This window comes from Ovis aries, chromosome 2 (assembly GCF_016772045.2).
Source record: "Ovis aries strain OAR_USU_Benz2616 breed Rambouillet chromosome 2, ARS-UI_Ramb_v3.0, whole genome shotgun sequence".
In the NCBI taxonomy this organism is placed as follows: domain Eukaryota; kingdom Metazoa; phylum Chordata; class Mammalia; order Artiodactyla; family Bovidae; genus Ovis; species Ovis aries.
In genome coordinates this window covers 51,172,358-51,187,763 of record NC_056055.1, presented here as the reverse complement: position 1 = coordinate 51,187,763, position 15,406 = coordinate 51,172,358, and the positions used below count along the sequence as shown (strand labels likewise).

At 42.0% G+C, this 15,406-nt stretch overlaps 1 protein-coding gene across 2 annotated transcripts; it reads right to left on the bottom strand.

Annotated features, from left to right (window-relative positions):
* Window positions 1-1,717: 1,717 nt before the first annotated feature.
* On the bottom strand, window positions 1,718-10,284 carry TOMM5 (translocase of outer mitochondrial membrane 5). 2 transcript variants are annotated; one of them, XM_042243235.2, is made up of 3 exons: window positions 10,081-10,284; window positions 7,058-7,119; window positions 1,718-2,213 (listed from the first exon to the last, which is right to left on the bottom strand). In XM_042243235.2, the coding sequence occupies exons 1-2, from the start codon at window positions 10,199-10,201 to the stop codon at window positions 7,085-7,087; spliced, it is 156 nt and encodes a 51-aa protein (XP_042099169.1). In that variant the 5' UTR covers window positions 10,202-10,284; the 3' UTR covers window positions 1,718-2,213; window positions 7,058-7,084. The 2 variants fall into 2 exon arrangements, with proteins under 2 accessions (XP_042099169.1, XP_060265272.1); XM_060409289.1 differs by having other exon boundaries at window positions 1,718-7,119.
* Window positions 10,285-15,406: the final 5,122 nt, after the last annotated feature.

The window sequence follows — 15,406 nt, the reverse complement described above, 5'->3', positions numbered from 1 at the left end:
AAAAATGGTTACTGAGGCTTTCTTGTGTTGTATAACTTGGAATTGCAGTATATATACTAGCCAGCAGATGTCAGGATGGGATCTCTTTCTTAAGACTAAAGTATGAAAACACAGTAAACAACAGGAGTTCCTAAAAGAATCAAAGGTCTTCTCGCTCTTCAGTGCTTAATACACTTTAGTCACACTTAACAGTCTTATTTAACACATATATTTTAGCATTTTTTAGACCCCTTCTCCCCCCAACACTTTTATGTAGACAGTTCCTATTCATCCAAATCCGTCACTTCCACAGGGAACCCTCCCTGCTTCTTCCCCATCCCAGAAGGCCAGGGCTCCTTTACTCCATGTTCTTACAGCCACGTTAGTTTACTCCATAGCAGTTTACATAATGACTTAATTATTGATGAACTTAGGTAATATCCAACTCCCCTGCTATTTTGTAAGCCTCTTATGGATTGGTACAATGACTGAAATCTTCTCTCCTGTATTCTTCACCCACCACAGTGCCTCGTCCTCTGTAGTCACTAAATAAATCAGTATCTGTGAATGTGAACACCTCCACCAAGGAGACTGGGAATATTTTTGGAGGCCTAGACAACAGGCAATGGCACCCCACTCCAGTACTCTTGCCTGGAAAATCCTATGGACAGAGGAGCCTGGTGGGCTGCAGTCCATGGGGTAACTGAGTCAGACATGACAGCAACTTCACTTTCACTTTCCACTTCCATGCATTGGAGAAGGAAATGGCAACCCACTCCAGTGTTCTTGCCTGGAGAATCCCAGGGACGGCGGAGCCTGGTGGGCTGCCGTCTATGGGCTCGCACAGAGTCGGACACGACTGATGCGACTTAGCAGCAGCAGCAGCAGACAACAGGCAGTGTCTGAAAGCCACTGGTTGCTTTAAAAAATAGATTTCCTAAGCTCCACCCATAGCAGTTCTGATTCAGTAGGTCTTTGTTTAAAAGCTTCTTGTGTGGTTTGCAGCCTGCTTTGGAAAAGCCCTCTGCACACGGTGCCCAACACTGCCAGTGTTCTTTTCCCTATTATACTTGAACCTCTCCTTTGGCAAGAGGCATCTGTGTATGAAAACTGTCCCTAGTACGCATTCTTTGATTCCCAAGTACCTGACACCTAGCCTAGTATCCACTGACTCTTAAAATTTTATGTGAAAAAAACATCAGTTACCCATAAACATGAAGACGTATTTATCCTAAGAGTCCTTTTCCTACCAAGAAATGAGTATTACGAATATGCTATTTCACTCTCTTATTTACATATGGAATTGGAAGAAGGAAATAAGTGGCTATCTGAGTCTACAGTATCTAGCACCGTTTCTGGCACTCCGCCCCCCCCACCCCCACCCCGTTCTTCCTCTGCTAGTCACTGTAAACTCAAGAAAAGTGAAATTACTAACAGGGCTCTAAATTTGATATGCTTAAGAAAACAGGCTGAAAAAAATTTTAAGTGCTTTCTGTCAGATCAGGAATAAATAAGCACCTTGCAACTTAGGGGACAATAAAGTAAAAAATACGAATTCTTTTCATGGTGATGAACTTCTAAGCAGTAGAATGCTTGCTAACAACAGTGAGGGTTTGGTTAGAGGAAAAAGTAGATGTTAAATTAAATGCCCTTCTCTTCAGCTTCTTTAATAGCATCATTGTTTCACTAGGCTAACAACAGTATTTTACTAAGAATGATTTTCTCAAAATTTACTAGGTTTAAGGTTTCACTTACACTTTTATTTTTATGTTCAATAAAGAATCCATGTCTTACACTTGTGACCAATGAAAACAATGGTTATTACAAAAGTTGAGTGAAATTCTATAATTGATGTGAAGGTTCAATACAAAGCTTATTAAATTTTATTCAAAAGTATACCGAAAATATATAGATGCTGAATTTTACTAATGATGGTAAATGAGCAATTCATTAGATCATTTCCTGGTTCTAATTTTCATCTAGCACATTTCTAAACATTTTTTTTTGCAATATCTTTATTATTTCAAGTAATTTATATATTGTTTTTCTTCTATCAGCTCAGATAATCAGAGACAATGCAATTTGAATTTGGGGAAGAAGAGCATCACGTACGTTCCCACTGCTCTATCACACCCAGCAGGAATCTTCATTATGTTTCCACACTGTCCCATAAAAAGTAGTCTTCAGTCTCTTGGTATCACAAACATATGTGCACTTAGCTACTTTCTTCCCTCCTAAATAAACATACAAATTGGGGTAGAGTAAGTTATAGTAGTCCTTGTCAGATGGTCCTTGTCAGATGACTATATATACCTTAGCTATAAAACCAACAAGCTGATCTAATGGAAACAGTTCAAAAGGTCACGTTAGTGATACACATCTTTTTGGAAAACAAAACTAAAGGATTCTGTTTTTCAGAACAGGAACTTTCCTCTCCACTGAAAGGAAAGGAAAGGTATTTTGGGCCAAAAGATCAGATAGGAAAACCAATAGTCAGTGCAGGATCTCTACTGTAAATAAAGAGGACCGAGGAGTGAAGCCTGGGACACCACCAGTGTCAGAGGTTAGAGATGAAGAACCAGCAAAAGAATCTGAGGAAGGATGGGTGAGTGGAACAGAAAGGGTAGATAAAAGGAAAATCAAGAAGGCCTGTAAGGTGGTTAAAATAGTAAGGAAGTGTGTTGAATGCTGCTGAAAGGGCAAGACAGGTTAGTTAACCTTGACAAGAGCAGTTTCAAAAGATTGGTGGGGATGCAAACCTAACTGGAATGGGTTCGGGAGATAACAGGAGGAAGGAGTGAAAATAGAAACAGCCTTCTTGAAGCATTTAACTGAGAGCAGAGAAATGGGATGGAAGACGGAGAGGGGTGAGGATTCAAGAGGATTATGGTGGATGCTATGCCGAACCACCCAGATTTCAACTTTGGATGAAGGAACTCGATCAGCCAGCAGCTATAAAGGTTGGCTACAGACACCACACAGCTGCATCCCCCTCAGGAGATGCCTTCAGCTGAAGGAAGCTGCCTGCATATAGTACACCGGCCCAGCAGCCCCTGTGCGGTGGCTAGGCAATGCAAGGGCAGAAAGGCCCTGCCCTCTGGCCTTGCTCAGGACTTCTCTGAAGGGCCATCTAGCATCAGATACCTGTGGGACTGACTGAAGCTGCTTTTTCAACCAGGGCGGCTATTCTGGCTTGCCCAGGACTGAGGTTTCCGTGCTAAGCTGGGATAGTCCTGCATGGCTGATCACCCTATTTGCAGCTGCACCACAGTTCAACTTCTCCTCCCTCCCAGATTTGTTTCACTTGTTCTCAGAAGTGCTTCCCCATCCCCCCAAATACTTGCCCTAAAACCTCCTGTACAAAATTTCAGCATCTCCTCCAGGGGAACAAATTTGCAACAGGGCTTTTTTAAAAAGTCAAAGGAAATCACAGCCCTTTTGAATCCTATAGGGAATGATCCAAGAGACTTGATGGGTCATGATCGTCGGGTTGCTGATGCAGGTGGGATTGAGGAGTTTGGTCTTAAATAGGAGAGGGCTTTCCTAACGGAATCTTCCTGACCTAGGTATCAAACCTGTGTATCCTGCATCTCTGCCTGGAGAAACCCATGGACAGAGGAGCCTGATGGGCTATAGTCCATGGGGTCGCAAAGAGTTGGATGCCACTCAGCGACTAACACTTTGACTTTCCTAATGGGAGGGAGGGTACAGATACTGGTGGGTGGGTCATCACGGGGTAAGTGTATGGGAGCTTTCCTCTGGATGCCGCTATTTTCTTGGGGAAAGAAGAAGCAACACTGTCACCTGAGCTTGAAGATAAGGGGAGATCCTAGAGGTCCGAGAAGGTGTCACATGTCTATCTAGTGGATTAGAATGAACTAAGGAAATGCAGTGGTTCTATAGGACCCAGTTGAGGTTCAACAGTCATCATTTTCCAGGTAGAGCCTGTCAGGGTGTATCTTTCCAGACACTTCAGCTGCAGAGAGTAGGATTTAACCAGGATGGGGTTTTGCCAGACAAGTACACTGACACTACAGGGAGGGAAGAGATTTGAAGGTGTATGCAAGAATGATCACAACACTGGCTAGTGGAGTGAGCTGAGGCATGAAGGTGGTAAAGCACAGCAATGAAGGGGCAGGATAAACATTATGAGAGGGTCTAGTGGGGCTGAACTATTTGTAGTTGAGGAAAGAAATCAAATCTAAATCTAGGCTATGGCTGTGGGGTTGAGTGATTAAGGAAGGCTGAGGTCTGAAAATGACTTTCCAGAGAAAGCAGATCTTGGCAGGAGGACACTTGCAACTTTTCCCCACCAAATCTAAACCTTTATTAAAGTAGTAGGCAGAATGCCCCCACCCCAAAATGACTATTGTCCTAAACTCCAAACCTGTTAGTATGTATCTCATATGGCAAGAGGGGGTTTGGAGATGTAATTAAAGATTCAAGGAAGATTCCCTAATTTGTAGTTTAAGCAGCTATGTTGATGGAGCCATTTACTGAATTTGAGCAAAAAATTTCAAGTGAGAAGTACTGGGTCCAGTTTTGGACCTGCAAGCTGAAAATACCTGAGATGGAGTTGCTAGGTGGGCAGATGGATAGCCAAATATGGCCAACACTTCAACTTGAAATAAACAGTGGGACTTTCTGCTAGATAGATGGTAAATAAAGCCATGGTCACAGCTGAGGAAGTTTATAAGGAAAAGATAATCCAGGACCAGAAAGTACTTCAAGCCTGATCAGTGAATAATAAAATTCTACCAAAGATGGTGGAACAGATAAGGGATTTACCCTAGATCTGAAGAGGATGAGGCCACAATACAGGAAATGAGGGAGGAGTGGTATAAATGTATTGGTTTGCTGCTGCTGCTCTAACAAATTATTCAAACTTAAAACAACACAAATTACCTTACGGTTGTGGTCAGAAGTTTGAAACAGGTCTTGAGGGGTTAAAGTCAAGGTGTCTGCAGACCCGCGGCCCTTCTGGAGGTTCTAGGAGAAAATCTGTGCCCCACCCTTCCCAGCTTATGGAACACAGAGGCGGCCCACATTCCTTGGCAGGCGGCCGTATCATTCCAACCTCTGCTTCTGTTGTAACATCTCTGACCCCGCTTTCTTTCTCCCAGTTCTAAAATCCGTGTGATTACACTGGGTCCACCCAGATAATCTAAGATACTTCCTGCACCTCCGGAGTCTTCCCTGAATTCTTTCTTTCCCCTACATTACATTCCTCCCAATCAACATGTACTAGTCTGCTCATTCCATCCTGTTTGACCTTCCTTTCAAATCTAGGCCCCACAGTGCATCTAGGTTTAAGTAAGCAATTTTGAATTCCTCTTGATCAATATGATTTGAACACCTTAATCAATTCCTACCTGGCTCCCCCTTCTTTACCCTTTCCCCAGAAGATAATGTAGTTATTCCTTCAAATCTGAACCAGCAGCAAGGTGAGGTCCTTCAGATATCCATTTGTGTGGCATCCTTTGGTGAATTATAGACCCCAAAATGGCAGTCCCATGATTGTCCATTCCCAGCTTCTGGCACAAGAGCATGGCATATAATAGAAACTATTAACCGATAAATGAGTTATTAATCTCTGGGACTTTTGTCCATGGAATTCTCCAGGCAAGAATACTAGAGTGGCTGCCATTCCCTTCTCCAGGGGATCTTCCTGACCCAGGGATCAAACCCAGGTCTCCCATATTGCAGGCAGATGCTTTACCATCTGAGCCACCAGGGAAGCCCCTAAAAGCCAGACCTTATGTTAGATCATCTTCCTTATAAATATCTGCAAGAGAACAAGCATCTCACTTTAACAAGACAGTTCTGTAATGCTGGAGGCTATTTCACACTTTGCCAGATTCTGCCCTGTACTTTAGAGCAGGTGTCCCATAAGCCAAATTCAGCTCGCCGCAAATAAGCCCTTTTTGCAGGAAAGACTTAAGACAAAACAGCACCCCTCATGACACTGAACACCGAGCAATTTAAATACATGGCAAAAAGTTTAGCTGATTTAGTGTGATAAGTTCAGAAAACTAAGCCTAGGAAAATCAAAAGGATATGCAGGAAAAGGCAACAATAAACAGTGTTTGGAGTCCTAATGAAATCAATCTAATGAAAATCACACTAATAAGTACACAGAAAGGAAGCAGAAATGAGATGTGTGAGAGACAGAGGTAAGGACAGGAAAGAGACATAATCCTCACATGCAGAAGTCAGCAGGCAACATCTAAAACAGAAAATTCATAAAGTAACAACATAATTGTTATTTACAGACAGGAAGGTAAACTCAATGTAATTCTTGAAAAAGAGGTGAATGTCATGGTATCTGGGAGGAAAGTTAAGGACTCTCCCCTTCTCCCAACAAACTTGGAGAACTGCCTGACTTTAAAAATACAGCATTTTCCCCTTTGGTGGTATTACATATTCTCAGCCTCAAGCAGTAATGCTGCCTTTCGTAAAGACTGCTTAAGAATAGAACCATGTTATTTTATCAGGACTAGCAAATTCTCCAGTCCCAAACAGGAGGAACTCAATGTGGTTTGCAATAGTCTCAGTGTTACAGTAGTCTCACCAGTGATTGTTCGTTTGCAGCAAAAATGTGGGTTAAGAAAAATAAAAGCCGTATTTTTCTTATTAAAAATATAGACTAATAGTCCTATGCTTAAACAACATGTTTGTGTGCTGGCTTCCATAAAACATAACTAATGGAGAGGAATTCTTCAACAAATATACTCCAAACAGAAGTAAAAAAGTACACAGAAATGACTCACAAGACAGGGCCATTGCAGACATAATTCCCTTATAATTCATACTTGCTAGAAAATGGAGTTTGACATCATGATGTACAATTACACCCACATTCATTGAGGCTGATATCACAGGTATAAGGGAATACTATGACTGTAAAACGTCTCTTCATACTTGCCAAAGAGTTTTAGCTATAAAGGTCAGGTACCAGCGCCAAAATTGTTCTTAACAAGTAGAATTTTTATGTCCATTCAGTCGAAGAGTCTCTTACATCTTTCTGGGCCTATTCATTTCCAGATAGGAGAAGAAACTGTAACCAGGTTCTTCATACCATGCATTCACACGTGACACCCACTCTTCATATGCTGTCCAATTTCTTTAAGATAAAAGGAGCTGAAAGGAAAATAAACCCAGAATTTGTTCTCAGATCCAGATCATCATAAGTTACATTATGGAATTACAGGACTGGGAGATAAATTTTACAGTTCAACATTTTTCAAACAAACGATGGCTAAGCCTTGGCCTGTGCACCCAGTAAAAGCAAACTGCTGTCTTTCAAGGGAGCCCATCCCACTGTCGTGCAGCTACAAGTATTATAAAGTTCACTCTTACACTAGATAAAATCTTTTCTTCATGTAGTTCTCCTCTTACGACATAAAGAAGAAATCTAATCCTCCTTCAAATGACAACTTTTTACTTTGTGATGTTACTGTCAAAGGAACAAAACTCTGGAAGGAACAAAATGGCATTTCTCACTAAAAAAAAAACACATTTGAAAGGCAGAGAGTGGGGGAAAACACTGAAGTAGGGATCCAGAAAGCTAGACACATATGTTCGTTCCCCCACTGATTAGTCATATATTATTTGTGTGCTTCAGTTCACATCTGATACAGTCCTATTTCAGTTATTATGAGTAGAGTGGTGTAGATAGAAATGTCTAGCACACAAGGAAGTGCTGTCATAGGGATCTAAAGAAGTGATATTTTTGTCTTGTGTAACAGTGCTGTGGCCAAAATAAGCATGGGAAAAGATGCTCAGCATCATTAATCATTAGAGAAATGCAAAACAAAACTACAGTGAGATATCACTTCACACCCACGAGGATGGCTACTGTCAAAAAACTTGGCAAGGATGTGGGAAAATGGTACTCTTGTACCCTGTTGCTAAGAGTATAAAAATGGTATTGCTGCTATGGAACACAGTATAGTGGTTCCTTAAAAAAAAAAAAAGGGATGAGGGGTGCTGCCAGCAGCTAGGAGGAGCAAGGAATGGGGAATTACTGTGTAACAGCTATAGAGTCCAGTTTTACGAAAGAAAAAGTGTTCCGGAGATGGTGGTGATGATTACACAATATTATTAATGCATTTAATACATTAAATACTTAAAACCCCAATTCTTATCAGAAAAAAAAGTAACAGTCATCCAAAGAATGGATCAACTGTGGTATATCCATACAATGGAATAGTATTTGGCAATAAAAAGGAAATACTGATACATGCTACAGTATGGACAAACCTTGAAAACATTATGCTAGACATGGTCATATACTGTACAGTTCCATTTATAAAAAGTATCTGGAATAGGGAAACCTCTAAAGACAAAAAGTCCCTTAGTGGTTGCCAGGGGCTAGGGAAGGGGGAAAATGGGAGAATGACACCTAATGGGCATGGTGTTTCTTTCAGAAGGGAAGAAAATGTTTTAAAATAGATTGTGGTGATGGTTGCACAACTCTTGACTACACAAAGAACCAATGAACTGTATACTTTAAATGGGTTAAGTGGATAACATGCAAATTACATCTCAATTTAAAAAGTGGTAAGGCTTCCCTCGGGGCTCAGAGGTTAAAGTGTCTGCCTGCAATGCGGGAGACCTGGGTTCAATCCCTAGGTTGGGAAGATCCCCTGGAGAAGGAAATGGCAACCCACTCCAGTATTCTTGCCTGGAGAATCCCATGAACGCAGGAGCCTGGTGGGCTCACAAAGAGTCGGACACGACTGAGCGACTTCACTGTCACTTTCAAGGATCAGTATTCTCTTTTGTTTTGTTTTTAAACTGATTCGTCTCAAACACAAAGGTCATTGAAAAGCAGCAAATGTTTCACTGGCAACTAAGTCAACCAAAAAAAAAGGCAAGAGGAGGAAATTAGTCAAGTTGAGAGTTGCAAGCTGTTGAAGGAGCAAAATGACGGTAGTTTCCGTTTTCCAAGGGCTCCCTCTCCTGGGGAAGCAGAGTAACACCACACACAGTGAAGGACAGAGTAAAAGAGACCCGACCTCAAGAACTCTGGCCTTAGGCCTAACATGAGCCTTACACAAGATGACCGTGGTATGGTCGCCATTTATCTGAATCAACTCTTCCTCTCTATCCAGACCTATCAATAATACAGAACAAGGAACAATGAAAAAGTATACTGAACTAGAAATCTAGCAACAGGGGCAATTCACTTCTGAGATTCCTATCAGTAAAACCAGAGCACTGATCTATAAAACTGTATCTAGCTCCAGTACTGTGTGCCTATAATTCTACTACTTGGCGAAAGTCCCTTCTGAAAATGGAGTTCTTATTTGCAAAGAGGATATACAGAGACTTAGGCCAAAATCAGGCAATGCAAATATTTTCTACCAAACGTAAAAATCAAATAAATGTTCAGGTATTACCATTAACTCTATCGATCCTTTCTTCTTCTAAAAAAAAAAAAAAGAAAAAGTAATCACCTATTTCACTCTCTTTACAAATAAAAGGAACAAAATCTAGATTTTAAAGGTTAGCACTAATGGAAGGAAACTTGGCAGTCAGTTAAGAACTCTCGATTCTAGGTCAAGATCATTCACTGAATCGCTGAATGACCTTGAGCCAGCTATTGCTCCACTCTAGATACCAGCTTTTCTGTTTGCAAAACGAGGGGCTTGCTCCTGGGGATTAAGTTAGTTTTGTTTAGTTGCCAAGTCTCATCCGACTCTTTGCGACCCCATATACTTTAGCTCTCTGTCCATGTGACTTCCCAGGCAAGAATACTGGAGTGGGTTCCCATATCCTTCTCCAAGGGATCTTCGCGACCCCAGGGATCGCACCCGCAAACCTTAGAGGCTCTTTCAACTCAATCGTCCTTAAGGAGGGGCTGAGTGATTAACCTCGTGGTCCGGCTCGCCGCGTGCACTTGGTACCCCCACCCTGACCCGTAAATCCTAAGCCTTGCCCGCTTGCGCCCGCCGCCCTCAGCGTGCACAGCTCTTGTTCCTCACAACTGCTTAGCTCTTGCTCCAAGGCCCCCACAAGGCCGGTGGGACCAGAGCCGGGTGGGCAGGTGGCGGCGAGCTCCCTGCGTCTCGCGGCCACAGCCCGGAGGGTACTTACTGACTCGCAACAGGGCCACATAGATGAGGAAGTTCCGTATGGAGGAGATCACATCCTCGCGCATCTTCCGTTTCATCTCCTCTGGGTCCAGCTTCGGCGCAAGGCCTTCGATCCGGAACATCTCAGCTCTCGCTAACGGCTCCCAGCTGCCAACCTCTCGGATCTTCTCCGCAGCCTCCCGGCGCCCGGAATTCGGCCCAACCCATTTCCTGTTCCCGCCCCTCATTTTTACGCGTGGCGACGAGAGCCTGCGAAGGACAAACTTCCTCCTTAAATTGAGCTGTTCTGAAGGAGGGTGGCCTGAAGAGGGTGCTCGCAGTCTTAGCGACGCAGGACTCCTGTTCTTCCAGGCCTTTTGTTTAACAACCTCTGTCCTGAACCGGGTGCGCGTAGCTGAAGGGGGAGGAGGTGTGCATAGGTACCATCATAAATAGTAATAGTACGGAATACTCAGTACAGTGCTACCCCATGAATTTGATGTTATAATCTTCATTTCCTAGATGAGAAAACTGACGCACAGAGATCTTTAAAACAACAGCTTGCCCAAATGTGTTTTAAAATACCTCGGAGCGGGGGAAGTGTTGGGAGAGATGAAAGGATATTAGCAAAATACTGAAAATTACTTAAGCTGGTGATAGTGTATCACTTTAGTTAATCCCGGCCTTCTATTTTGAGTATTTTTGAACTTTTTAATGATAAATAAAAGATAAAAATGATGAAACTTGCTCAAGATTACACAACTGATTAGTTGCTGAGCAGGGTTTTACACCTAGTTAGACTGGTAGGATCCCAGACACAGAGTGTTTAACATTTTCCATATTATTGTTGTCTTCTCATTTCTGGAGTTAACCGATCATCAAATTATGGTATTGGTCCAATACCATAATTTGATAGTATTGTCAAAGTATAGTATTGGACCAATAATAACTTATATATGAATCAAGTTTATATCTGTTCAACATCTTACAGATTTACAGATTACGGGAGAGGCTTAGAAACCACCAGTATTAAAGTCGGTCTGCTGGTGATGGACAGAGACAAGGTTCTAATGCAAATAATTATAATGTCAAGTTGAATTCTCTTTCCTGTGAACTCTGTTGTTCCTCTGTTAGTCGTATTAGCCATTAGCTGCTTAGATGGACATCTCTGGGGCCAGAAGGAAGGAATTTAATGCAGCCAGATTTCCTGTCGAAGAATCATCAAACAGTTGTTAGAAGGATGCTGCCCCAAATTATGCACGCCAATCAGCCATATATATAATTCTTAGACACGAACCAGATGACTGAACTGGTCACATATTTCAAAACCAGAATGCTCCTTCTTCAGTGTGCTATGCACAATGCATAGTGACAGTGGATTTTAGATGAATTAGAACAAGAATTTAACTATCGGAGGAACTGATAACTCTAAGTGTTGCCGACCGACCACCTTCCTGATTGACAGAATGGGTCGAGAAAGGGAACTCATCTGCCTATTTAGGCTTTAGTAATTTCTTGCATCTATAATTCATGCAATGGAAGAGCAGAGGCAGCTCTGAAATGGGAGGGGCTGACTCCCAAGGAAGAGCTCCACCTCACCCTTTGAGAGTGTTTAGAAAGCCTGCAGTGATGCTGGAAAGTAGCAGGTGCTGTGGAAAGAGCTTGAACCGGAAGACTGGAGACATAGCCTTCAGATCTGGCACTACCATTATCTAGCCATGTGCTGCTGCTGCTGCTGCTAAGTCGCTTCAGCTGTGTCCGACTCTGTGCGACCCATAGACGGCAGCCCAGCAGGCTCCCCCGTCCCTGGGATTCTCCAGGCAAGAACACTGGAGTGTGTTGCCATGTCCTTCTCCAATGCATGAAAGTGAAAAGTGAAAGTGAAGTCACTCAGTCGTGTCCGACTCTTAGCGACCCCATGGACTGCAGCCCACCAGGCTCCTCCGTCCATGGGATTTTCCAGGCAAGAGTACTGGAGTCGGGTGCCATTGCCTTCTCCTAGCCATGTGAGGAGGGACAAGACTCTGTTCCACTGCAGCTGTGTTTCTTCAGTTATAAAGAGAGGAGATATGATTCAATTCTCTTGAGAGTCCCTTTCGCTTCTAACAGTCTGTGCATTTGAATTCTAATTATATCATCTAGGGTGTTCTGGTCTGGAGGGTATGGACATCAAAATATTATCAGATGTGGTGAGCTATCAGAATGGCCAATGTGTGTGTTTCCCATGGTAGGAAGAATATAGCATCCCACATCCGGATTGGAAAGGGGTGAGTTCTTAAGTGATTCCAGTAACTTGGGTCTCTAATGCTGACTGAATTTAGATAAACCGTTCTCATATGGAACTACCCATTTTTTTCTTTGCTAAGGTGCTCTTGAGTAACTTCCCTGGATTCATAGGGAACCAAAGAGGGGGGAAATTAATAGAAAATCATGCTTCTTCGTGAAAAAGAACAGATTGTTAGCATTTGCGTTTTATTCATCCAAGGTTTATTTGATGATATGGTAATTCGTGGCTGATTTGTTAAAGGACAGTGTTACTCTCATGACAGTTCTCTTCCAAAGGTCTGGTGCTTGCCTTCTTGTAGACAGGAAAGTAGTGGGTGGCAATATGGCGCAGCTGTGTCTTGGGGTGAGGAACTGGTTCTGGATGCAGGCTGGAAGGTGAACAGTTCCTGTCTCAGAAACGTTCATCCTGGTTAACTCTCTCCCCTTTGCATGGCTCCTCTAGTTGTAATGGAGGAAACAGTAAAAGAGGTTTGGCTATTTGTTTTTTCTTTTCATGGTTTTTATTTTTTTGGCTTGTTTGTTTGGTATGTAAGTGGTGGTATTGTCCAATTATGGTTGACATAGGTGAGGTAAATTGAGAGACCATGCTTCAGGAAGTTAATACTGGAATTAGCTTTTTCACATCTTGGACCTCTCATTTTGTTCCTCATTGAAATGATGAGGGACTTGAGTCAAATCTTTAAAGTCACTTGCAGTTCTAAAATGCTGAAATTCTGTGTCTGTCTTTCCTGTTCTTTCTTTATAATCTTGCATGAAAGGCTAAAAGCAAAGAATTCCCTGTGCTTTGCCACAGAAGGCAAAAATAAAAAGTATGCGCACATAATTTAATATTGATATTTGTGTTATTTAGTCTGATCAAATGGTAGTTGATGTCACAACCTGTCTTGTTTTTCATTTCAACCCCAGGAGGGTTTCAAGAGCTATTTCCTTTGCCTCAGCTTCCCAGATGGTACTGCACACAAGCATTCATTGTGTACAGACTACCCATAAAATAATTAACCTTAATTTCTATCACTGGGGAGGAATTTGTATTTGCAAAGTCAGAGATGTGAGATGACTCATGATTGGGAAATAATTCCAGCATATAATCACAGGAACTTTGTGGTTTCTAGTTTATAGAGGATGTGTAGTTTTCACATATTGAACCTACAGCCCCTTCAGATGAGAAAACTGAGGTCCAGAGGGAAGCTAGTTAGAGGCAGAGCTGGCTGGGGCTGGGGTAGGAGTCTGTGCTCTCAAATATACATACACATTTTGTGTGTGCATGTATGTGTGCACTTCTTTATATATCTATTTTTTACCAAAATGGATAACATGGTATATACTATTTTAACTTGCATTTTCCATTTAAGCTATATTGACTGTCTTCCTACATCTTTAAGTATTCTTCTAAATATCATTAATGATGTCTCTGTGGTATTCTCTATATGCTGCTGCTGCTGCCGCTAAGTCACTTCAGTCGTGTCCAACTCTGTGCGACCTCATAGGCGGTAGCCCACCAGGCTCCGCCATCCCTGAGATTCTCCATGCAAGAACACTGGAGTGGGTTGCCATTGCCTTCTCTGATTCTCTATATGAATGTACCATAATTTATGTAATTAACCTCTACCTTTGAGCATTTAGATTACTTCGATATTTTCCCTATAAATATTACTCTGAGAAACATTATTGTAATAATCTTTGTGGACCTTTAACATGTTTTGATCATTATAATTATTACCTTAAATTCAGAGTTCTCAACTTCTCTCAGTGACACTCCCCACCTTTTTTTTTCCTAAGGAAAAAAAGCCCTCTCTGGCCAAGAGTATAGGTGTCAGATTTCCAGATCTCTGGAAATTACAAACAAGGGATGGGAAATTTTGTTTGTTTTCAGAAGAGGTTTTCTTCCTTGTGCTGTAAGTTCTTATTATTTAGCAGCAGGAGAAGTAAAATATACTCCAGGGTTTAGTTTGCATTGACATTATTTAGAGCACATAATAATTACCAGCCATCTCCTTGGCAGAGGTTAGATGATTGATTTTGCCACTACTCCCACCTCACCCCCATCACACAAAACACACATAGTATATGTTGTAGAAATGTGCTTATACACAGCTGGATATAGTTTCTTGCCTATTAGTAAAAATGTAGAACCTGTTGTATGATAAGCACTTAATTAATATTTATCAAGTGAAAGAGCTAGAAGGAAAAAAGAATCTTTCATTGGTTTAGTGACAGCACATCCACCTTTGTTAGACTTGTTTTCATCCCATGTCAGGAGACCTTTGCAGAAGCTGGAAATGAGCTCCTTACTTTTAACTTCCACAGGAAAAAAAGGACGAGGCTACCAGTATGATTTCTCCACACCCTGTCCCCAGCATTTTCCAGATGACACACCTGGCTGATCAAAGCAAACAAGTAGATACCCACAAGCATATTTTCTCATCTTAGAAAACATAAAGCTTCCTAAAGGTAGGAATATATTTTGCTCTAGCATATCAAATTTGGGTAGCTATATGTTGTTTGCACAGATTGTGAGTGAAGGAAGTGCCAGTGAAGGCCAGGCCTTAATCTGTGAGTTGTTGTTGTTTAATCACTCAGTCATGTCTGACTCTTTGCAACCCCATGGACTACAGCACCCCAGGCTTCCCTGTCCTTCACCATCTCCTGGAGCTTGCTCAAACTCATGTCCATTGAGTTGGTGATGCCAACTAACCATCTCATCCTCTGTTGTCCCCTTCTCGTGCCTTCAATCTTTACCAGCATCAGGGTCTTTTCCAGTGAATCAGTTCTTCACATCAGGTGGCCAAAGTATTCGAGTTTCAGCTTTAGCATCAGTCCTTACAATGAATGTTCAAGATTGATTTCCTTTAGGATTGACGGGCTTGATCTCCTTTTGTCCAAGGGACTCTCAAGAGTCTTCTACAACACCACAGTTCGAAAGCATCAATTCTGTGGCTCTCAGACTTCTTTATGGTCCAACTCTCACATCCATACATGACTACTGGAAAAACCACAGCTTTGACTATATGGACCTTTGTTGACAAAGTAATGTCTCTGTTTTTTTTTAATACACTGTCTAG